Below are 25,770 nucleotides of genomic sequence, written 5' to 3'. Positions count from 1 at the left end.
AAGCGGTCAGGATCTATCCAAACCAGAAACCCTGGATCAACAGCTCTGTACGAGCAGCACTTAACGCACGACACAGAGCTTACATTGCCGGTGACCAACAGGAACTCAAGAAATGCAGCTACAATCTGTGCAAAGTCAATAAGGCAGCGAAACAACAATATAGGGATAAGATTCAGACATAACACTCCACCAACAACACACGCAGCTTATGGCAAGGTCTGCACACCATCACAGACTTCAAAGCTAAACGCAGAGGAGTTTACAACATCAGTGCCTCTTTCCGAAATGAGTTGAATCTCTTTTACACTCAGTTCGATGTCACGAACGCTGAGCCCCCAAGGAGAGCTGCCGAAGCAACCTGCACCTTGGCCATTTCTGTGGCTGAGTTACGCAGGTGTTTCCAACGAGTGGACAATCACAAGGCTGTGGGACCAGACGGCATCCCAGGGCAGGTAGTCAGGATGTGCACGGCACAACTGGCAGACATTTGTTTACAGACATTTTTAATCTCTCTCTCTCTCCCAGTGTAGAGTGCTCTCTTGCTTCAAAACAACTACCATTGTTCCTGTACCTAAAAAGACCAAGGTAACATGTCTGAACGACTGGCATCCTGCTGCACTCACCTCAATAATAAGTAAATGGTTTTGAGAAGCTGGTCAAGGACTTCATCTGCAGCATGCTACCACCCACACTAGACCACTACAATTCACCTACTGACCCAACCAATTGACAGATGACGCAATAGCCATAGCTCCAAACACCGTCCTTACACATCTGGAGAAGAAGGAAGGATACACATGTGAGAATGCTGTTCTTGGACTACAGTTCAGTGTTCAACACCATAATTCCCTCCAGGCTTGACAAGAAGCTCAGAGACCTCGGCTTTCACTCTGCCTTGTACAGCTGGATCCTGGACTTCTTGTCAGATTGCCAGCAGGTGGTAAAAGTGGGCTCCCTCACTTCTGCCCCTCTGTCCCGCAATACAGGTGCCCCTCTGGGCTGTGTCCTAAGCCCCCTCCTTTACTCTCTGTATACCCATGACCCATGACACCCACAGCTCTAATCTGCTCATTAACTTTGCAGACAATACTACACTGATTGGCCTAATCTCAAATAATAATGAGGCAGCCTATAGAGAAGAAGTCATCGCCCTGACACAGCGGTGTCAAGAAAACAACGTCTCCCTCAATGTCGCAAAAACAAAGGAGCTTGTTGTGGATTACGGGAGAAATGGAGACGGGCTAACCCCTATTGACATCAATGGATCTGGGGTTGAGAGGGTGAACAGCTTTAAGTTCCTTGGCATACACGTCACCGAGGACCTCACGTGCTCTGTACACACCAGCTGTGTGGTGAAAAAAGCAGAACAGTGCCTCTTTCACCTCAAACGCTTGAAGAAGTTTGGCATGAGTCCCCAAATCCTAAGGACTTTCTACAGGGGCACAATTGAGAGCATCCTGACTGGCTGCATCACTGCCTGGTATGGGAACTGTACCTCCCTTAATAACAGGACTCTGCAGAGAGTGGTGCGGACAGCCCAGCGCATCTGTAGTTGTGAGCTTCCAACTAGTCAGGACATTTACAATGACAGGTGTGTAAAAAGGGCCCAAAGGATCATTGGGGACCTGAGTCACCCCAACCACAATCTATTCCAGCTGCTACCATCCGGGAAACGGTACCGCAGCATAAAAGCCAGGACCAACAGGCTCCGGGGACAGCTTCTTCCACCAGGCCATCAGATTGATTAATTCACGCTGATGCAATTGTATTTCTGTGTTATATTGACTGTCCTGTTGTACATAATATTTATTATAAATTACACATTTAGACGGAGATATAACGTAAAGAATTTTACTCCTCGTGCATGTGAAGGATGTAAGAAATAAAGTCAATTCAATTCTTGCATATTATTTGTTAGTCTTTGTGTGTTTAATTCAATGATTCTATTGTACTACTTTGTCCTACTGTGAATGCCCACAAGAAAATGAATCTCAGGGTATTTTATGGTGACATATATGATAACTTTGATAATAAATTTGTTTTGACTTCTAATTGGGTCCAGTTGGCATCAATGCCAGTGAAGCTATTCTGTTAAATGTAGGCCGAGTTACACTGCTTACTGAATCAGGTTTAATATCACTGACATTTGTGGTGAAATATGTTGTGGCAGCAGTACAGTGCAATATATAAAAAAATGATACGTTACAAAAATAAATAACTAATGCAAAGGGGAATAGTGAGGTAGTGTTCATGTGCTCATTGCCCATTTAGAGATCTGATGATGGAGGGGAAGCTGTTCCTAAAACATTAAATGTGTGTCTTCAGTCTCCTGTACCTCCTCTCTGATGGTAGTAATGAGAAGAGGGCATGTCCTGGATGGTGAAGGTCCTTAATCATGAATGCCCCCTCATTGAGGTACCGCCCTTTGAAGCTGTCTTTGCAGTGGTGAGGGGAGGGGAGAGGTTGTGTCCATAATGAAACTGACTGAGTTTACAACTTTCTGCAGTCTCTTATGATCCTGTGCAGTGACCCCCTCCAGACCAGACAATGATACAACCAGATGGAATGTTCTTCATGGTACATCTGTAGAAATTTACTAGAGTCTTTGACATACCAAATCTCCTCAAACTCCAAATGAAATAGAGTTGCTGGCATTTCTTCTTGGTGAATGCATCAATGTCCTCCCTGTAACTTACAAGTCTGTTTCTCACTTTAGCAGCTTGAAGTATGGCTGGGCATCCAACTTTATTTTGCTGGTCATGCGGAATATTTTGTCCGGTTAGAAGTGTTGTTTAACCATAGACTGGTTACTTAGAGCTGTTTGCATCCCTGATTTTGTTCTGTTTCTCAGGTCCAGGTCCTGGAATGTAGGCGGGACAAAGGAACAGCTTTTCTTGAGCAGGCTGCCAAGGAAGGAGAGGTTAAACTGTCTGGCTTGAGGCAAAATCTCGTGAGGTAAGCAATCCAAAAGTTGCTGGTGATTTCAAGATGCCCTTGGATACTGTAGAGAGACAAAGCCAAATATCATTTCCACAATATTGAAAAGCCTAGATAGAGTGGATGTGGAGAGGATGTTTCCTATAGTGGGGGAGTCTAGGACCAGAGGGCACAGATAGAGTGGATGTAGAGAGGATGTTTCCTATAGTGGGGGAGTCTAGGACCAGAGGGCACAGATAGAGTGGATGTCCTTTTCGAATAGAGATGAGGAGGAATTTCTTTAGCCAGAGAGTGGTGAATCTGTGGAATTCATTGCTCCAGACGGCTATGGAGGCCAAGTTATTGGGTGTATTTAAATTGGAAGTAGATAGGTTCTTGCTTAATCAGGGTGTCAAAGGTTACAGGGGGAAGGCAGGAGAATGGGGTCAAGAGGGATAATCTGACATGATAGAATGGCAGAGCAGACTTAATGGGCTGAATGGCCTAATTTGTTCCTTTATCTTATGGAATATTAGCAGGGAAGCTTTGTGATCAGGGATGGCTCCTTGGGAATATACATCAAAAGATAATAGCACAGAAAGAAGGTGGCCACTCAGCCCTTTGATTCCGTGCTGGCAGTTAGAACAATGCTCCTTGATTGTTCGCATGTAGTTCCCTTTTTCAGAGAAAAGCTGATCTGCCACCTTCCCCAGGCATCCTCTGGGGCATCATGTTCTGTATCCATATCTAAAAAATCTCCTCTTTGCTGTTGCATGCTGGTGATTTTGAATTTAGGTTGTGAGGAGTGAGGCATAAAACAGAGCTGTTCATTAATAAGAACTACACCGTGTATAGGAAAGATAGGAAGGTAGGTAAAGGGGGCGGCGTGGCCCTGATGGTAGGCAACAATATGAAATCACTAGAAAGAAGGGACAAAAGATAAGAAGTAGAATCCCTATAGGTCGAGTTATGAAATGGCAAGGGTAAAAAGATACTAATAGCAGTTATATACAGGCCTCCAAACAGCAGCCGGGATGTGGACTACAAGTTACAGCTGGAAATAGAAAAAGCGTGTCAGAAGGAAAATGTCAAGATAATTATGGTTGATTTTAATATGAAAGTGGATTGGGAAAGTCAGGAAGGTACTGGATGTCAGGAGAGGGAGTTTGTAGAATGCCTACAGGATGGCTTTTTGGAGCAGTTTGTCCATAAGCCCAGCAGGGGAACAGCTGTTTTGGATTGGGTGCTGTGTAATGAGCCTGAGGTGATTAGGGAGCTAGAGGTAATGGAACCCCTTGGAAGTAGTGATCATAATATGATTGAGTTCAGTTTCTAATTTGAAAAGGAGAAGCTGGTATCAGGTGTATCGATATTTCAGTGGAACAAAGGAAATTACAGTGGTATGAGAGAGGAACTGGCCCAAGTTGATTGGAAAAGTAAGCTCAATGGAGGGACAGTAGAGCAGAATTGGATGAAATTCCTACAAGAAATAAGCAAAGTGCAGGAAAAATATGTTCCAAGAAAAAAGAAAATCATGAATGGAAAAATGGCACAAATGTAGCTAACGAGAGAGGTTAAGGCTAAAACAAAAGCAAAAGAGACAGCGTACAAGGAAGCAAAAATTAGTGGGAAAACTGAGGACTGGACAACTTTAAAAGCTTACAAAAGGAAACTAAGAAAGTCATTAGGAAAAAAAGATGAATTATGAAAGGAAGTTGGCAATTAACATAAAAAGGATACTAAGAGTTTTTTAAAAAATATATGAAGAGTAAAAGAGTGACATGGGTAGATATAGGACCAATTGAAAATGATGCTGGAGAAATTATAATGGGTAACAAAGAGATGGCAGAGGAATTAAATGAGTATTTTGCATCAGTCTTCACAGTGGAAGACATTAGCAACATACCTGATAGCCAGAGGTCTCAGGGAATAGAATTAGGTACAGTCAAGATTACTAGAGAGAAAGTGCTTGGGAAGCTAAATGGACTAAGGATAGATAAGTCTCCTGGACCAGACGAAGTGCATCCATGGGTTCTGAAGGAGGTGGCTTTGGAGATTGTGGAGTCATTGGAAATAATCTTCCAGGAATCAGTGGACTCTGGCACGGTTCTGGAGGACTGGAAGGTTGCAAATGTAGTTCCGTTGTTTAAGAAAGGGAAGAGGCAGCAAAAAGAAAATTACAGACCTATTAGTCTGACATCAGTAGTTGGAAAGTTATTGGAGTCGATCCTCAAGGATGAGGTTATGAAATACCTCGAGGTGCATGACAAGATAGGCCCAAGCCAGCATGGTTTCATGAAGGGAAGATCCTGCCTCACCCAACCTATTGGAATTTTTTGAGGTAATCTCGAATAAGATTGACAAGGGAAAGGCTGTGGATGTTGTGTATTTGGATTTTCAAATGGCCTTTGATAAGGTGCCGCATAAGAGGCTGCTTAATAAGATGAGGGCCTATGGAATTACAGGAAGGATATTGGAATGGGTGGAGCATTGGCTGATAGGCAGAAAGCAAAGAGTGGGAATACAGGGATCCTATTCTGGTTGGTTGCTGGTTACTAGTGGTGTTCCGCAGGGGTCAGTGTTGGGGCCTCTTCTTTTTACACTGTGTATCAATGATTTAGATTATGGATTAAATGGTTTTGTGGCTAAGTTTGTGGATGACACCAAGATAGGTGGAGGAGCAGGAAGAGTTGAAGAAACGGAAAGGTTACAGAGAGACTTGGTCAGTTTAGGAGAGTGGGTAAAGAAATGGCAGATGAGATACAATGTTGAGAAATGTATGGTTGTACATTTTGGAAGAAGAAACAATCGGGCAGATTATTATTTAGGTGGGGAGAAAATTCAAAAATCAGAAGTGCAAAATGACCTGTGGGTCCTAGTGCAGGATACCCTAAAGGTTAACCACCAGTTTGGATCGGCAGTAAGGAAAGCGAATGCTATGTTGGCATTCATTTCGAGAGGAATAGTGTATAAGAGTAAGGAGGTGTTGTTGAGGCTCTATGGGGCACTGGTGAGACCCCATTTGGAATACTGTGTGCAGTTTTGGGCCCCATATCTTAGAAAGGATGTCCTGATGTTGGAGAGAGTTCAGAGAAGATTCACGAGGATGATTCCTGGAATGCAGGGACTAACATATGAGGAGCATTTGTCAGCTCTTGGATTGTATTCATTAGAGTATAGAAGAATGAGAGGGGATCTCATAGAAACATTTCGAATGTTGAAAGGGTTGGACAGAGTAGACGTGAAAAGGCTGTTTCCCTTGGTGGGTGAGTCCAGGACAAGAGGTCACAGTCTTAGAATTAGAGGGTACCCATTTAAAACAGAGATGAGGAGAAATTTTTTTAGCCAGAGGGTCGTGGATTTATGGAATTTGTTGCCACATACAGCTGTGGAGGCCCAATCATTGACGGTTTTTAAGGAGGAGATTGACAGGTATCAGGGTATCAAGGGATATGGGAGAAAAGCCGGAAATTGGAACTGGACGGGAGAATAGTTTAGCTCATGGTGGAGTGGCGGAGCAGACTCGATGGGCCAAATAGCCTGCTTCTGCTCCTTTGTCTTGTGATCTTGTGATTAAAGTGTTATACGAATAAAGAACAGCACAATAAAGGGAAAGAGCTATAAAGGTCATCTTTATACTAAAATCTAGCTCAAACTGGAAACTCCAGTGATAATAATAACCTATGAAATAGCCAAGTTTAGTGGTGTGACATCTGCTGCAGAGAAACTTCTAGAAAATACAGAATCAGCTGTACTATAATTAGTGAAGAATTCACTAAACAATTACCTGTGTACATTGTAAGTAATTATATAAAATACAAAGAAACAGCAAAGCAAAGCTAAATTATAAGGAAAAACTAACAAATTTACATCCTAATTCAGCATCTTCCTCCTGAGTCATAATGTTTCTGTTTTAAGTGGGAGACTCCATGTCCTGAGACTGCCCCATCATTCTAGATTCCTCCACTGGTAGAAACACCCCCTTAGTGTCTGCCCTTTGGGATGTAAGAGGTTTCAGTAAGATCATGCTCCAGTCTTCAGTGTCATTAATGTAGCATCCTAAGCCATTTTGTATCTAATTTTTGAACATGACTCTCGACCAGGGGTTCCCAACCTGTGGTCCACGGGCCCCTTGCTTAATAGTATTCATCCACAGCATAAAAAAGGTTGGGAACCCCTGCTCTAGAGTGAACTGAGGTGCTGTGAGAATGTGTGTACTCTTTTGTACCGGTATCACTGTGTGATAAGGCCGAGAAACCTCTTCTTTATTTCTTCTGTTTCCATAGTGGGCCTGCAACGCAGATTGATGTCAAAGCTGCAATAATGGCATATGAAATGGTGCTTGCTGACATCAAGTCAAAAATACATCAAACAGTGGTGAGTAGTTGGTAAACGTTTAGCTTTCTTTCTTCAATCATTTTCTTATGTAACCATTTCCCTCAAATCGTTTAATTCTTCTAGTTCCATTGGCTTTTGAGGGAAAATAATTTAAGTGATTATCTGAAATAAGTGTTCAAGTTGACAGCTTAACAGATCTACTATATCAAGCTAGGAGCTCATGGCCTTTATATTTTGGGTGAGGGAGGCGATGTTTCTTGTCTGTCCTCAGTGTTTGTTGAACTTCTTCATTTGTGTCAACGACGAACACAGTCTAAAGATGTGCTGGGGCTGCCTAGAAATGTCACCACGCTTCTGTCCGTCGCCAAAATAGCACACCCATAACTTATATCCCTAACCTGTATGGCTTAGAAATGTGTGAGGAAACAGGAGCACCCAAAGCAAACCTACGCGGTCATAGGGAGAACTTAGAAACTCCTTTCAGACAGCAGTGGGAATTGAACCCCGATTGGCGCTGTGAAGCGTTATGCTACTCGTTCATCCAATTATATCTCTGTTCTTTGGCATTGAAGAATAATTGGTGATTCTACTGAAACAGTTCAGGAATCACAAGTGAGTAGGTGTCTCTACTATTGGGAGAATCTGAAACGAGGTCACAGTTACAGTAGAAGGGATGATCAATTAAAACTGAGGGTAGTCAACCTTGGGAATCCTTTATCACACGGTAGTGTAGGGGTCAGCACGACACTATTACAGCTTGAGGCATTGGAATTCAGAGTTCAATCCTGGTGTCCTTGATAAGAAGCTTGGATGTGTGTGCATGGGTTTCCTTCAGGTTCTCTGGTTTCCTCCCACAGTCCAAAGGCGTATAGTTTAGCAGGTTAATTGGTCATTGAAAATTGTCCTGTGGTTAGGCGAGGGTGAAATTGGGGTTGCTGATCAATGTGGCCTGAAGGGCTGTAAGGGCCTGTCTCCATGCTATATCCCTAAATAAATAAAATTAAAATAAATGAAAGGATTGCAGAGGCCGGATCACCCGGTACACAAGAGGAGTTGAGGCATTGGAGCAGATCGGCCATGATTATCTGGAGTGGTGAGGCAGACTTGATTAAGGGGCTGAATGGTCTACTGCTGTTCTGATTTTCTTATGTATTAAACTAGAAACTATCTATTTGCACATAATCCAGTCTGTTATACCACAGGCTGATGTTTGAAGATGAATGTTTCCTTTAGTCCACCAACCAGCTGAGTTCTTCAAGCTAGCAGTCAGTCCCAGCAATTGCCTAATTTTTATATGCTGTGCTCAGTAGCCACTTTATTAGGTGCAGCAGTAGTACCCGGTGTGGTTTTCTGCTTCTGTAGCCCATCCACTTCATGGTTCGACATGTTGTGCATTCAGAGATGCTCTTCTACACACCACTGTTGTGGTTATTTGAGTTACTGTCAGCTTTCTGACAGCTTGAACCAGTCTGGCTATTCTTATCTAACCTCTCCCATTAACAAGGTGTTTTTCACCCACAGAACTGCCACTCACTGGATGATTTTTATTTTTCACACCATTCTCTGTAAACTCTAGAGACTGTTGTGCGTGAAAATCCCAGGAGATCAGCAGTTTCTGAGATACTCAAACCACCCTGTCTGGCACCAACAATCATTGCACAGACAAAGTCACTTAGATCACATTGCTTCCCCATTCGGATGTTTGGTCTGAACAACAACTGAACCTCTTGACCATATCTGCATACTGAGTAACCTCGGTTACTCAGACCACATTTCTGTTATGCTAATCCCAGCATACAGACCGCTCGTCAGGCGCTCCAGACCAGTTCAGAAACGGGAAAACCTGGCCAGCAGGAGCCATCTCTGCTCTTCAAGACTGCTTTGAGCACACTGACTGGCACATGTTCAGGGAGGATGCAACTGATGGCGACTCTACCAACTTAGAGGAGTGCACGGTATCGGTGACTAGCTACATCAGCAAGTGCATCAGTGACGTCACTGTGTCCAAGACCATCACTACACGCGCTAACCAGAAGCCATGGATGACTGGGGAGGTGTGTGCGCTGCTGAGGACCCATGACTCTGCCTTCAGAGCAGGCAATAAGGCAGCCCTAACAACAGCAAGGGCCAAACTGTCCCGGGCCAGCAGAGAGGCAAAGCATGCACATGCTCAGTGAATCCACAGCCACTTTCAGGACAGCGGCGACACAAGGCGCATGTGGAAAGGCATCCAGGACATCACCAATTACAGGACAACATCACCTGACTGTGCAGGTGATGCCTCCCTCCCAGATGTGCTGAACAACTTCTACGCCCGTTTTGAGGCAGAAAATGATGTGGTGGTGAGGAAGACCACTCCTCCTCCCAATGACTGGGTGCTGTGTCTTACCGTGGCTGATGTGAGGAAGACTATGCGGGGTCAGCCCACGGAAGGCTGCTGGACCAGACATCATCCCTGGCAGAGTGCTCAGAGGATGTGCAGACCAGCTAGCAGATGTTCTCACTGACATCTTCAACATCTCCCTGAGCAGCGCCATCGTTCCAATGTGCTTCAAGGCCGCCACCATTGTCCCCGTGCCGAAGAAGTCTTCAGTGCTCTGCCTCAATGACTACCGTCCCGTTGCACTTACATTCATCATCATGAAGTGTTTCGAGAGGCTTGTCATGAGGCATATCAAGACCCTGCTGCGCCCCTCACTGGAGCCCCTGCAGTTCGCATATCGTCCCAACCGCTCAACAGATGACGCCATTGCCACCACCCTCCACCTGGCCCTAACCCACCTGGACAAAAAAGACATACGTTCGAATGCTGTTCATAGACTTCAGTTCAGCATTCAACACAATCATCCCTCAGCACCTAATTGGAAAGCTGAAACTGCTGGGCCTGAACACCTCCCTCTGCAACTGGATCCTAGTCTTCCTGACTGGGAGAACTCAGTCAGTCCGGATCGGGAGCAGCATCTCCAACACCATCACACTGAGCACGGGGGCCCCCCAGGGCTGCATGCTCAGTCCACTGCTGTTCACTCTGCTGACCCACGACTGTGCTGCAACACACAGCTCGAACCATATCATCAAGTTCGCTGATGACACGACCGTGGTGTGTCTCATCAGCAAGAACGACGAGTCAGTAACAGAGAGGAGGTGCAGTGGCTAATGGACTGGTGCAGAGCCAACAACCTGTCTCTGAATGTGAACAAAACAAAAGAGATGGTTGTTGACTTCAGGAGGGCTCGGAGCGACCACTCCCTGCTGAACATCGACAACTCCTCCATTGAGATTGTTAAGAGCACCAAATTTCTTGGTGTTCACCTGGCGGAGAATCTCACCTGGTCCCTCAACACCATAGCCAAGAAAGCCCAGCAGCGTCTCTACTTTCTGCGAAGGCTGAGAAAAGTCCATCTCCCACCCCCCACCCTCACCACATTCTACAGGGGTTGTATTGAGAGCGTCCTGAGCAGCTGCATCACTGCCTGGTTTGGGAATTGCGCCGTCTCGGATCGCAAGACCATGCAGCGGATAGTGAGGTCAGCTGAGAAGATCATTGGGGTCTCTCTTCCTGCCATTACAGACAGTTACACCACACGCAGCATCCGCAAAGCTAACAGTATTGGGAAGGATCCCATGCACCCCTCACACAAATTCTTCTCCCTCCTGCCATCTGGCAAAAGATCTTGAAGCATTCGGGCTCTCACGACCAGACTGTGCAGCAGTTTCTTCCCCCAAGTCATCAGACTCCTCAATACCCAGAGTCTAGACTGACATCTACATCATTTATTATTATATTGTAATTTGTCCTCTACTGTGCCTATTGTCTTGTTTATTAATTATTGTACTGTCCTGCACTGTTTTGTGCTCTTTATCTAGTCTTGAGCAGGTCTGCAGTCTAGTGTAGTATTTATGTTGTTTTATGTAGTTGAGTGCAGCCTTGAGTTGTCTCACATAGTTTTGTGTTGTTTCATGTAGCACCAGTGTTCCTGGAGGAACGTTGTTTCTATTTTGCCTGTTTTACTGTGTATTGTACCAGCAGTTTATGGTCGAACAGACAATAAACTTGACGTGACTTAATGCATTGAGTTGCTTGATTGTATGAATCAGCAAGTGTACCAAATACAGTGGCCACAGAGTCGATGCAAGGATTAGCTCTGTCAGTGGTGTGAGTGACAGTTCTTGAAGTTTACCATTTGTATTTTCCAGACTGTCTTCAATGAACAGATTGACCTGATACGGAATGGAGCAAAGCTCAGTAACATGCCGCAGGTTCCGGTCCTGCTGCCTCCATCCCAGTCAGAATTCATGGTGAGCACTGAGCACTAAATGCTTGTACCCTTTCCAATGTTAATGATGTTTTTTCAGCAAGGAAAGGGATTTTTGAAAAGTTAAGGTGGTTTATTTGAAATGCTGAAAAATAACTGCACTGCACTGGTCAGGAGGTAAAACCAGCCAAGTTGTCACTGGCACCAGACAAACCTTATTCGGTGGGGGGGGGGGGGGGGTAGTGTGAGTGTGTGTGTATGTGTGTCCACACTTCCACACCTCATAACTACACTGACACACTCCTCCTAAGTCCCTCAACATCCCCTTCATCCCCCATTCAGTGTCAATTCGCACTGACACTCCACACCTCATCCCTACACTGACACACTCCTCTCCACAGTCCCTCACCACCCCCTCCATCCCCATTCACTGACACTCCACACCTCATCCCTACACTGACACACTCCTCTCCAGTCCCTCATCACTCCCTCCATTCTCCATTCACTGTCACGCCACACTGACACTCCACACCTCATCCCTACACTGACACACTCCACTCCACAGTCCCTCATCATCCCCTCCATCCCCCATTCACTGTCATTTCACACTGACACTCCACACCTCATCCCTACACTGACACACTCTTCTCCACAGTCCCTCATCACCCCCTTCATCCGCATTCACTGTCACTCCACACCTCATCCCTACACTGACACACTCCTCTCCACAGTCCCTCACCACCCCCTCCATCCTCCCCATTCACTGTCACTTCACACTGACACCATACCTCATCCCTACACTGACACACTCCTCTCCACAGTCCCTCACCACCCCCTTCATCCCCCATTCACTGTCACTCCACACCTCATCCCTACACTGACACACTCCTCTCCACAGTCCCTCACCACCCCCTCCATCCCCCATTCACTGACACTCCACACCTCATCCCTACACTGACACACTCCTCTCCACAGTCCCTCACCACCCCCTCCATCCCCCATTCACTGTCACTCCACACCTCATCCCTACACTGACACACTCCTCTCCACAGTCCCTCACCACCCCCTCCATCCCCATTCACTGTCACTTCACACTGACACTCCACACCTCATCCCTACGCTGACACACTCCTCTCCACAGTCCCTCACACCCCCTCCATCCCCCATTCACTGTGACTCCACACTGACACTCCACACCTCATCCGTACACTGACACACTCCTCTCCACAGTCCCTCATCACCCCCTCCATCCCCCATTCACTGTCACTCCACACCTCATCCCTACACTGACACACTCCTCTCCACAGTCCCTCACCACTCCTCCATCCCCCATTCACTGTCACTCCACACCTCATCCCTACACTGACACACTCCTCTCCACAGTCCCTCACCACCCCCTCCATCCCCCATTCACTGTCACATCACACTGACACTCCACACCTCATCCCTACACTGACACACTCCTCTCCACAGTCCCTCACCACCCCCTCGATCCCCCATTCACTGTCACTCCACACTGACACTCCACACCTCATCCCTACACTGACACACTCCTCTCCACAGTCCCTCATCACGCCCTCCATCCCCATTCACTGTCACTCCACACTGACACTCCACACCTCATCCCTACACTGACACACTCCTCTCCACAGTCCCTCACCACCCCCTCCATCCCCATTCACTGACACTCTACACCTCATCCCTACACTGACACACTCCTCCCCACAGTCCCTCACACCCCCTCCATCCCCCATTCACTGTCACTCCACACCTCATCCCTGCACCGACACACTCCTCTCCACAGTCCCTCACCACCCCCTCGATCCCCCATTCACTGTCACTTCACACCTCATCCCTACACTGACACACTCCTCTCCACAGTCCCTCACCACCCCCTTCAGCCCCCATTCACTGTCACTCCACACCTGATCCCTACACTGACACACTCCTCTCCACAGTCCCTCACCACCCCCTCGATCCCCCATTCACTGTCACTTCACACTGACACTCCACACCTCATCCCTACACTGACACACTCCTCTCCCCAGTCCCTCACACCCCCTCCATCCCCCATTCACTGACACTCCACACCTCATCCGTACACTGACACACTCCTCTCCACAGTCCCTCACCACCCCCTCCATCCTCCCCATTCACTGTCACTTCACACCTCATCCCTACGCTGACACACTCCTCTCCACAGTCCCTCACACCTCCTCCATCCCCCATTCACTGTGACTTCAGACTGACACTCCACACCTCATCCCTACACTGACACACTCCTCTCCACAGTCACTCACCACCCCCTCCATCCCCCATTCACTGTGACTTGAGAGTGACACTCCACACCTCATCCCTACACTGACACACTCCTCTCCACAGTCCCTCATCACCCCCTCCATCCTCATTCACTGTCACTTCACACCTCATCCCTACACTGACACACTCCTCTCCACAGTCCCTCACCACCCCCTCCATCCCCCATTCACTGTCACTCCACACTGACACTCCACACCTCATCCCTACACTGACACACTCCTCCCCACAGTCCCTCACACCCCCTCCATCCCCCATTCACTGTCACTCCACACCTCATCCCTACACAGACACACTCCTCTCCACAGTCCCTCATCAACCCCTCCATCCCCATTCACTGTCACTTCACACCTCATCCCTACACTGACACACTCCTCTCCACAGTCCCTCACCACCCCCTCCATCCCCCATTCACTGTCACTTCACACCTCATCCCCATACTGACACACTCCTCTCCACAGTCCCTCACACCCTCTCCATCCCCCATTCACTGTCACTCCACACCTCATCCCTACACAGACACACTCCTCTCCACAGTCCCTCACCACCCCCTCCATCCCCCATTCACTGTTACTTCACACTGACACTCCACACCTCATCCCTACACTGACACACTCCTCTCCACAGTCCCTCACACCCCCTCCATCCCCCATTCACTGTCACTCCACACCTCATCCCTACACAGACATACTCCTCTCCACAGTCCCTCATCAACCCCTCCATCCCCATTCACTGTCACTTCACACCTCATCCCTACACTGACACACTCCTCTCCACAGTCCCTCACCACCCCCTCCATCCCCCATTCACTGTCACTTCACACCTCATCCCCATACTGACACACTCCTCTCCACAGTCCCTCATCACCCCCTCCATTCTCCATTCACTGTCACACCACACTGACACTCCACACCTCATCCCTACACGGACAAACTCCTCTCCACAGTCCCTCACCACCCCCTTCATCCCCCCATTCACTGTCACTCCACACCTCATACCTACACTGACACAGTCCTCTCCACAGTCCCACACCACCCCGTCCATCCTCCCCATTCACTGTAATTCCACACTGACACTCCACACCTCATCCCTACACTGACACACTCTTCTCCAGTCTCTCACCACTCCTTCATCCCCCCATTCACTGTCACTCCACACCTCATCCCTACACTGACACACTCCTCTCCACAGTCCCACACCACCCCCTCCATCCCCCATTCACTGTCACTCCACACTGACACTCCACACCTCATCCCTACACTGACACACTCTTCTCCACAGTCTCTCACCACCCCCTCCATCCTCCCCATTCACTGTCTCTTCACACCTCATCCCTACGCTGACACACTCCTCTCGACAGTCCCTCACCACCCCCTTCATCCCCCCATTCACTGTCACTTCACACCGTCACTCCACACCTCATCCCTACACTGACACACTCCTCTCCACAGTCCCTCACACACCCTCCATCCCCCATTCACTGTCACTTCACACCGTCACTCCACACCTCATCCCTACACTGACACAATCCTCTCCACAGTCCCTCACCACCCCCTCAATCCCCCATTCACTGTCACTCCACACTGACACTCCACACCTCATCCCTACACAGACACACTCCTCTCCACAGTCCCTCACCACCCCCTCCATCCCCCATTCACTGTCACTTCACACCTCATCCCCATACTGACACACTCCTCTCCACAGTCCCTCATCATCCCCTCCATTCTCCATTCACTGTCACACCACACTGACACTCCACACCTCATCCCTACACTGACACACTCCACTCCACAGTCCCTCACCACCCCTTCACCCCCATTCACTGTCACTCCACACCTCATCCCTACACGGACAAACTCCTCTCCACAGTCCCTCACCACCCCCTTCATCCCCCCATTCACTGTCACTCCACACCTCATACCTACACTGACACACTCCTCTCCACAGTCCCTCACCACCCCCTCCAACCCCATTCACTGTCACTCCACACTGACACTCCACACCTCATCCCGACACTGACACACTCCTCTCCACAGTCCCACACCACCCCCTCCATCCCCCATTCACTGTCACTCCACACCTCATCCCTACACTGACACACTCCTCTCCACAGTCCCACACCACCCCGTCCATCCTCCCCATTCACTGTAATTCCACACTGACACTCCACACCTCATCCCTACACTGACACACTCTTCTCCAGTCTCTCACCACTCCTTCATCCCCCCATTCACTGTCTCTTCACACCTCATCCCTACGCTGGCACACTCCTCTCCACAGTCCCTCACCACCCCCTCCATCCCCCATTCACTGTCACTTCACACCTCATCCCCATACTGACACACTCCTCTCCACAGTCCCTCATCACCCCCTCCATTCGCCATTCACTGTCACACCACACTGACACTCCACACCTCATCCCTACACTGACACACTCCTCTCCACAGTCCCTCACCACCCCCTCCATCCCCCATTCACTGTCACTCCACACCTCATCCCTACACTGACACACTCCTCCCCACAGTCCCTCACCACCCCCTTCATCCCCATTCACTGTCACTCCACACTGACACTCCACACCTCATCCCTACACTGACACACTCCTCTCCACAGTCCCTCACCACCCCCTCCATCCCCCATTCACTGTCACTTCACACCTCATCCCCATACTGACACACTCCTCTCCACAGTCCCTCAACACCCCCTTCATCCCCCCATTCACTGTCACTTCACACTGACACTCCACACCTCATCCCTACACTGACACACTCCTCTCCACAGTCCCTCACCACCCCCTCCATCCCCCATTCACTGTCACTCCACACCTCATCCCTACACTGACACACTCCTCTCCACAGTCCCACACCACCCCCTCCATCCCCCATTCACTGTCACTCCACACTGACACTCCACACCGCATCCCTACACTGACACACTCTTCTCCACAGTCTCTCACCACCCCCTCCATCCTCCCCATTCACTGTCTCTTCACACCTCATCCCTACACTGACACACTCCTCCCCACAGTCCCTCACACCCCCTCCATCCCCCATTCACTGTCACTCCACACCTCATCCCTACACTGACACACTCCTCTCCACAGTCCCTCACCACCCCCTCCATCCCCCATTCACTGTCACTCCACACCTCATCCCTACACTGACACACTCCTCTCCACAGTCCCTCACCACCCCCTTCATCCCCATTCACTGTCACTCCACACTGACACTCCACACCTCATCCCTACACTGACACACTCCTCTCCACAGTCCCTCACCACCCCCTCGATCCCCCATTCACTGTCACTTCACACTGACACTCCACACCTCATCCCTACACTGACACACTCCTCCCCACAGTCCCTCACACCCCCTCCATCCCCCATTCACTGACACTCCACACCTCATCCGTACACTCACACTCCTCTCCACAGTCCCTCACCACCCCCTCCATCCTCCATTCACTGTCACTTCACACCTCATCCCCATACTGACACACTCCTCTCCACAGTCCCTCATCACCCCCTCCATCCCCCATTCACTGTCACTCCACACTGACACTCCACACCTCATCCCTACACAGACACACTCCTCTCCACAGTCCCTCACCACCCCCTCCATCCCCCATTCACTGTCACTTCACACCTCATCCCCATACTGACACACTCCTCTCCACAGTCCCTCATCACCCCCTCCATTCTCCATTCACTGTCACACCACACTGACACTCCACACCTCATCCCTACACTGACACACTCCACTCCACAGTCCCTCACCACCCCTTCACCCCCATTCACTGTCACTCCACACCTCATCCCTACACGGACAAACTCCTCTCCACAGTCTCTCACCACTCCTTCATCCCCCCATTCACTGTCACTCCACACTGACACTCCACACCTCATCCCTACACTGACACACTCCTCTCCACAGTCCCTCACCACCCCCTTCATCCCCCCATTCACTGTCACTTCACACCGTCACTCCACACCTCATCCCTACACTGACACACTCCTCTCCACAGTCCCTCACCACCTCTCCATCCCCCATTCACTGTCACTCCACACTGACACTCCACACCTCATCCGTATACTGACACACTCCTCTCCACAGTCCCTCACCACCTCTCCATCCCCCATTCACTGTCACTCCACACTGACACTCCACACCTCATCCGTACACTGACACACTCCTCTCCACAGTCCCTCACCACCCCCACCATCCCCATTCACTGTCACTTCACACTGACACTCCACACCTCATCCCTACACTGACACACTCCTCCCCACAGTCCCTCACCACCCCCTCGATCCCCCATTCACTGTCACTCCACACCTCATCTCTACACTGACACACTCCTCTCCACAGTCCCTCACCACCCCCTCCATTCTCCATTCACTGACACTTCACACTGACACTCCACACCTCATCCCTACACTGACACACACCTCTCCACAGTCCCTCACCACCCCCTCCATTCTCCATTCACTGACACTCTACGCCTCATCCCCACACTGACACACTCCTCTCCACAGTCCCTCATCACCCCCTCCATCCCCCATTCACTGTCACTTCACACTGACACTCCACACCTCATCCCTACACTGACACGCTCCTCCCCACAGTCCCTCACCACCCCCTCCATCCTCCCCATTCACTGTCACTTCACACCTCATCCCTACGCTGACACACTCCTCCCCACAGTCCCTCACACCCCCTCCATCCCCCATTCACTGTCACTCCACACCTCATCCCTACACTGACACACTCCTCTCCACAGTCCCTCACCACCCCCTCCATCCCCCATTCACTGTCACTCCACACCTCATCCCTACACTGACACACTCCTCCCCACAGTCCCTCACCACCCCCTTCATCCCCATTCACTGTCACTCCACACTGACACTCCACACCTCATCCCTACACTGACACACTCCTCTCCACAGTCCCTCACCACCCCCTCGATCCCCCATTCACTGTCACTTCACACTGACACTCCACACCTCATCCCTACACTGACACACTCCTCCCCACAGTCCCTCACACCCCCTCCATCCCCCATTCACTGACACTCCACACCTCATCCGTACACTCACACTCCTCTCCACAGTCCCTCACCACCCCCTCCATCCTCCACATTCACTGACACTCCACACCTCATCCCTACGCTGACACCCTCCTCTCCACAGTCCCTCACACCTCCTCCATCCCCCATTCACTGTGACTTCAGACTGACACTCCACACCTCATCCCTACACTGAAACACTCCTCTCCACATTCCCTCACCACCCCGTCCATCCCCCATTCACTGTGACTTCAGAGTGACACTCCACACCTCATCCCTACACTGACACACTCCTCTCCACAGTCCCTCATCACCCCCTCCATCCCCATTCACTGTCACTTCACACCTCATCCCTACACTGACACACTCCTCTCCACAGTCCCTCACCACCCCCTCCATCCCCCATTCACTGTCACTCCACACCTCATCCCTACACTGACACACTCCTCTCCACAGTCCCTCACCACCCCCTTCATCCCCCCATTTACTGTCACTTCACACCTCATCCCTACACTGACACACTCCACTCCACAGTCCCTCACCACCCCCTCCATCCCCATTCACTGTCACTCCACACCTCATCCCTACACTGACACACTCCTCTCCACAGTCCCTCACCACCCCTCCATCCCCCATTCACTGTCACTCCACACCTCATCCCTACACTGACACACTCCACTCCACAGTCCCTCACCACCCCCTCCATCCCCATTCACTGTCACTCCACACCTCATCCCTACACTGACACACTCCTCTCCACAGTCCCTCACCACCCCCTCCATCCCCCATTCACTGTCACTCCACACCTCATCCCTACACTGACACACTCCTCTCCACAGTCCCTCACCACCCCCTTCATCCCCCCATTTACTGTCACTTCACACCTCATCCCTACACTGACACACTCCACTCCACAGTCCCTCACCACCCCCTCCATCCCCATTCACTGTCACTCCACACCTCATCCCTACACTGACACACTCCTCTCCACAGTCCCTCACCACCCCCTCCATCCCCCATTCACTGTCACTCCACACCTCATCCCTACACTGACACACTCCTCTCCACAGTCCCTCACCACCCCCTCCATCCTCCCATTCACTGTCACTTCACACCTCATCCCGACACTGACACACTCCTCTCCACAGTCCCTCACCACCCCCTCCATCTCCCATTCACTGTCACTTCACACCTCATCCCGACACTGACACACTCCTCTCCACAGTCCCTCACCAGCCCCTCCATCCCCCATTCACTGTCACTCCACACCTGATCCCTACACTGACACACTCCACTCCACAGTCCCTCACCACCTCCTTCATCCCCCATTCACTGTTACTTCACACTGACACTCCACACCTCATCCCTACACTGACACACTCCTCTCCACAGTCCCTCACCACCCCCTCCATTCTCCATTCACTGACACTTTACACCTCATCCCTACAATGACACACTCCTCTCCACAGTCCCTCACCACCCCCTCGATCCCCCATTCACTGTCACTTCACACTGACACTCCACACCTCATCCCTACACTGACACTCTCCTCCCCTCAGTCCCTCACACCCCCTCCATCCCCCATTCACTGACAGTCCACACCTCATCCGTACACTGACACACTTGTCTCCACAGTCCCTCACCACCCCCTCGATCCCCTATTCACTGTCACTTCACACTGACACTCCACACCTCATCCCTACACCGACACACTCCTCTCCACAGTCCCTCACCACTCCTCCATCCCCCATTCACTGTCACTCCACACCTCATCCCTACACTGACACACTCCTCTCCACAGTCCCTCACCACCCCCTCCATCCCCCATTCACTGTCACTCCACACTGACACTCCACACCTCATCCCTACACTGACACACTCCTCTCCAAAGTCCCTCACCACCCCCTCGATCCCCCATTCACTGTCACTCCACACCTCATCCCTACACTGACACACTCCTCTCCACAGTCCCTCACCACCCCTTCACCCCCATTCACTGTCACTCCACACCTCATCCCTACACGGACAAACTCCTCTCCACAGTCCCTCACCACCCCCTTCATACCCCCATTCACTGTCACTCCACACCTCATACCTACACTGACACAGTCCTCTCCACAGTCCCACACCACCCCGTCCATCCCCATTCACTGTAATTCCACACTGACACTCCACACCTTATCCCTACATTGACACACTCTTCTCCACAGTCTCTCACCACCCCTTCATCCCCCCATTCACTGTCTCTTCACACCTCATCCCTACGCTGACACACTCCTCTCCACAGTCCCTCACCACCCCCTCCATCCCCCCATTCACTGTCACTTCACACCGTCACTCCACACCTCATCCCTACACTGACACACTCCTCTCCACAGTCCCTCACACCCCCTCCATCCCCCATTCACTGTCACTTCACACTGACACTCCACACCTCATCCCGACACTGACACACTCCTCTCCACAGTCCCTCACCATCTCTCCATCCCCCATTCACTGTCACTCCACACCTGATCCCTACACTGACACACTCCTCTCCACAGTCCCTCACCACCTCTCCATCCCCCATTCACTGTCACTTCACACTGACACTCCACACCTCATCCCTACACTGACACACTCCTCCCCACAGTCCCTCACACCCCCTCCATCCCCCATTCACTGTCACTCCACACCTCATCCCTACACTGACACACTCCTCTCCACAGTCCCTCACCACCCCCTCCATTCTCCATTCACTGACACTCTACGCCTCATCCCTACACTGACACACTCCTCTCCACAGTCCCTCACCACCCCCTCCATTCTCCATTCACTGACACTCTACGCCTCATCCCTACACTGACACACTCCTCTCCACAGTCCCTCACCACCCCCTTCAGCCCCCATTCACTGTCACTCCACACCTCATCCCTACACTGACACACTCCTCACCACAGTCCCTCACCACCCCCTCGATCCCCCATTCACTGTCACTTCACACTGACACTCCACACCTCATCCCTACACTGACACACTCCTCCCCACAGTCCCTCATCAACCCCTCCATCCCCATTCACTGTCACTTCACACCTCATCCCCATACTGACACACTCCTCTCCACAGTCCCTCACACCCTCTCCATTCTCCATTCACTGTCACTCCACACTGACACTCCACACCTCATCCCTACACTGACACACTCCTCTCCACAGTCCCTCATCACCCCCTCCATTCTCCATTCACTGTCACACCACACTGACACTCCACACCTCATCCCTACACTGACACACTCCACTCCACAGTCCCTCACCACCCCTTCACCCCCATTCACTGTCACTCCACACCTCATCCCTACACGGACACACTCCTCTCCACAGTCCCTCACCACCCCCTTCATCCCCCCATTCACTGTCACTTCACACTGACACTCCACACCTCATCCCTACACTGACACACTCCTCTCCACAGTCCCTCACCACCCCCTCCATCCCCCATTCACTGTCACTCCACACCTCATCCCTACACTGACACACTCCTCTCCACAGTCCCACACCACCCCCTCCATCCCCCATTCACTGTCACTCCACACTGACACTCCACACCTCATCCCTACACTGACACACTCTTCTCCACAGTCTCTCACCACCCCCTCCATCCTCCCCATTCACTGTCTCTTCACACCTCATCCCTACGCTGACACACTCCTCTCGACAGTCCCTCACCACCCCCTTCATCCCCCATTCACTGTCACTTCACACCGTCACTCCACACCTCATCCCTACACTGACACACTCCTCTCCAGTCCCTCACACACCCTCCATCCCCCATTCACTGTCACTTCATACTGACACTCCACACCTCATCCCTACACTGACACACTCCTCTCCACAGTCCCTCACCACCCCCTCGATCCCCCATTCACTGTCACTCCACACCTCATCCCTACACTGACACACTCCTCTCCACAGTCCCTCACCACCCCCTCGATCCCCCATTCACTGTCACTTCACACTGACACTCCACACCTCATCCCTACACTGACACACTCCTCTCCACAGTCCCTCACCACCTCTCCATCCCCCATTCACTGTCACTCCACACTGACACTCCACACCTCATCCCTACACTGACACACTCCTCTCCACAGTCCCTCACCACCCCCTCCATCCTCCATTCACTGTCACTTCACACTGTATACCTGCACTGACACAATCACTGTCCTCTTGTGTTTCATTTCCCCTGCTGCTGCCTCGAAGATAACATTTTGTCAGGAGTCACTTTGTCAGTTTATCCTTCCCTGTCAGTTACCTTCTGTCCACCAGGAACTCCTGCACCTCGTGTCAGTTTATGTCCCTGCATTCAGTGTGTTTTATGTGTCCTTGTCTTTTGCGTTTTATAGGATTCGTTTTACATGTATATTAATTGGGATTATTGTGGTTGTTGTGTTTCTGTGCTGCATCAGACTGGAGTAACAATCATTTCATTCTCTTCTATACTTGTGAACTGAAGAATGACAATAAGCAATCTTGAGTCTCAAAGTTTCACTGAGTGACCACTTAATCCGTTATACCTGTACGTCTGCTTGTTGATGCCAATATCTAATCAGCCAATCATGTGGCAGCAAATCAATACAGAAAATCCTGTAGACCTGGTGAAGAGGTTCAGTTGCTTTTGAAACCAAATATCAGAATGGGGAAGAAATGTGATCTAAATGACTTTGACTGTGGAATGATCATTGGTGCCAGTCAGGGTGGATTGAGTATCTCAGAAATTGCTGATCTCCTGGGATTTTCATGTACAAACCCCTTTTCCAGAAAAGTTGGGATATTTTCAAAAATGCAATAAAAACAAAAATCTGTGATATGTTAATTCACGTGAACATTTATTTAACTGACAAAAGTACAAAGAAAAGATTTTCAGTAGTTTTACTGACCAACTTAATTGTATTTTGTAGATATACACAAATTTAGAATTTGATGGCTGCAACACACTCAACAAAAGTTGGGACAGAGGCATGTTTATCATTGTGTTACATCACCTTTCCTTTTAATAACACTTTTTAATCGTTTTGGAACTGAGGATACTAATTGTAGTAGATTTGCAATTGTAAATTTTGTCCATTCTTGCTTGATATAAGACTTCAGCTGCTCAACAGTCCGTGGTCTCCGTTGTCTGATTCTCCTCTTCATGATGCACCATACATTTTCAATAGGAGATAGATCTAGACTGGCAGCTGGCCAGTCAAGCACACGCACTCTGTGTCTACAAAGCCACGCTGTTGTAGCCTGTGTAGAATGTGGTCTGGCATTGTCCTGCTGAAATAAGCATGGACATCCTGGGAAGAGACGTCGCCTTGATGGCAACGTATGTCTCTCTGAAATCCTAATATACGCCTCAGAGTCAATGGTACCTTCACATACATGCAACTCACCCATGCCGTGGGCACTGATGCACCCCCATACCATCACAGATGCTGGCTTTTGCACCTTTCGCTGATAACAATCAGGATGGTCGTTTTCATCTTTGGCACAGAGAACTCGACGCCCATTTTTTCTGAAAACTAGCTGAAATGTGGACTCATCTGACCACAGCACACGGTTCCACAGTCTTTCGGTCCATCTGAGATGAGCTCGGGCCCAGAGAACTTGCCGGTGTTTCTGCATAGAGTTGATGTATGGCTTCCTCCTTGCGTAATACACTTTCAAGTTGCATTTCTGGATGCAGCGACGGACTGTGTTAAGTGACAATGGTTTACCGAAGTACTCCCGAGCCCAGGTGGCTATAATTGTCACAGTAGCATGACGGTTTCTTTAGCAGTGCCGCCTGAGGGCTCAAAGATCACTATTACCCCCCCCCCCCTTTAAATGCTGCTGAGTTCCTCCAGCATTATGTCTGTATAGCTATCTTAATGTTTGCCTCCCCCAAAAGGAAAATGAAGGGTGCTATAGAGTGGCAAAGAAAGACCTTCCATTCCTATATGCTGGAGAGGTGTGACACAGGGAGATGGAGCAAGGAGAGTTGAAACTCTTTTTTAATGGACTGCTATGGAGGTCAAGTCATTGGATATATTGAAAGTGGAAGTTGATAGGTTCTTGATTAGTAAGGGTATCAAAGGTTATGGGGAGAAGGCAGAGGAATGGGGTTGAGAGGGAAAAAAATCAACCATGATGAATGGTGGAGCAGACTCAATGGGCTGAGTGACATAATTCTTCTCCTATGTCTAATGGTTTTGTGGTATTTTGGTAATTTCAATTTCATTTATTGTCTTATGTATATTTTCTCAAGTTTCCAAAATGGACCTGTTGGAGGGTGCGATACATGTTAAACCAATTGCCAATCTACTGTACCAAGTGGACCCCAAAGACCCTGTGGTGTTCTTTCACAGGAGAAGAGAAATTTTTTTTCTCAGCATCCAGGCCAATATCTGTCCCATGCTCAGGATTAATAGAAACATTCAACAGGTCAGGTAGCATCTGTGAAGAAAGTTTCAGGTCTATAACTTTTCATTAAAACTGAGAGAAGATATTCATTAGACTTTCCAGTCCCTTCACAGTTGGTATTACCTTGTGTTTTTCAGTCCGCACCCTATCAGACTTTCCTTTTATTTCTTTTTCCTACCCATCACCTCCCTCTGGTTCCCTTTCTCCTTCCTTTCTTCAATGGCCCACTGTCCTCTCCTATTAGATTCCTTCTTCATCTATCACCTCCCAGTTTCTTACTATTGCTCTTTCCCCCTCTGCTGTCCTTCCCTTGTAACTAACAACTTTTATCTCAAGCATTTCTCAGTTAAGGTTTAAAAGCTGTTCACTGTAATAGGTGGTTCATTTCTGTAAAAGATTTTCAGTAGTTTTACTGACCAACTTAATTGTATTTTGTAGATATACACAAATTTAGA

General features: G+C 49.5%; 1 protein-coding gene across 4 annotated transcripts in view; it reads left to right on the top strand.

Annotated features, from left to right (window-relative positions):
* Nucleotides 1-25,770, top strand: part of LOC140716952 (E3 ubiquitin-protein ligase DZIP3-like) — a 195,102-nt gene that overhangs the window by 150,929 nt on the left and 18,403 nt on the right. For all 4 annotated transcript variants that reach the window (XM_073030129.1, XM_073030130.1, XM_073030126.1 and 1 more), the window contains exons 30-32: nucleotides 2,852-2,955; nucleotides 7,203-7,293; nucleotides 11,452-11,553. In XM_073030129.1, coding sequence (XP_072886230.1) covers nucleotides 2,852-2,955; nucleotides 7,203-7,293; nucleotides 11,452-11,553 — 297 coding nt within the window. The remainder of the gene's footprint in view (nucleotides 1-2,851; nucleotides 2,956-7,202; nucleotides 7,294-11,451; nucleotides 11,554-25,770) is intronic.

The sequence above is a fragment of the Hemitrygon akajei genome, chromosome 26 (assembly GCF_048418815.1).
Source record: "Hemitrygon akajei chromosome 26, sHemAka1.3, whole genome shotgun sequence".
Classification (NCBI taxonomy): Eukaryota; Metazoa; Chordata; class Chondrichthyes; order Myliobatiformes; family Dasyatidae; genus Hemitrygon; species Hemitrygon akajei.
This window is presented reverse-complemented; position numbering and strand designations above follow the sequence as displayed.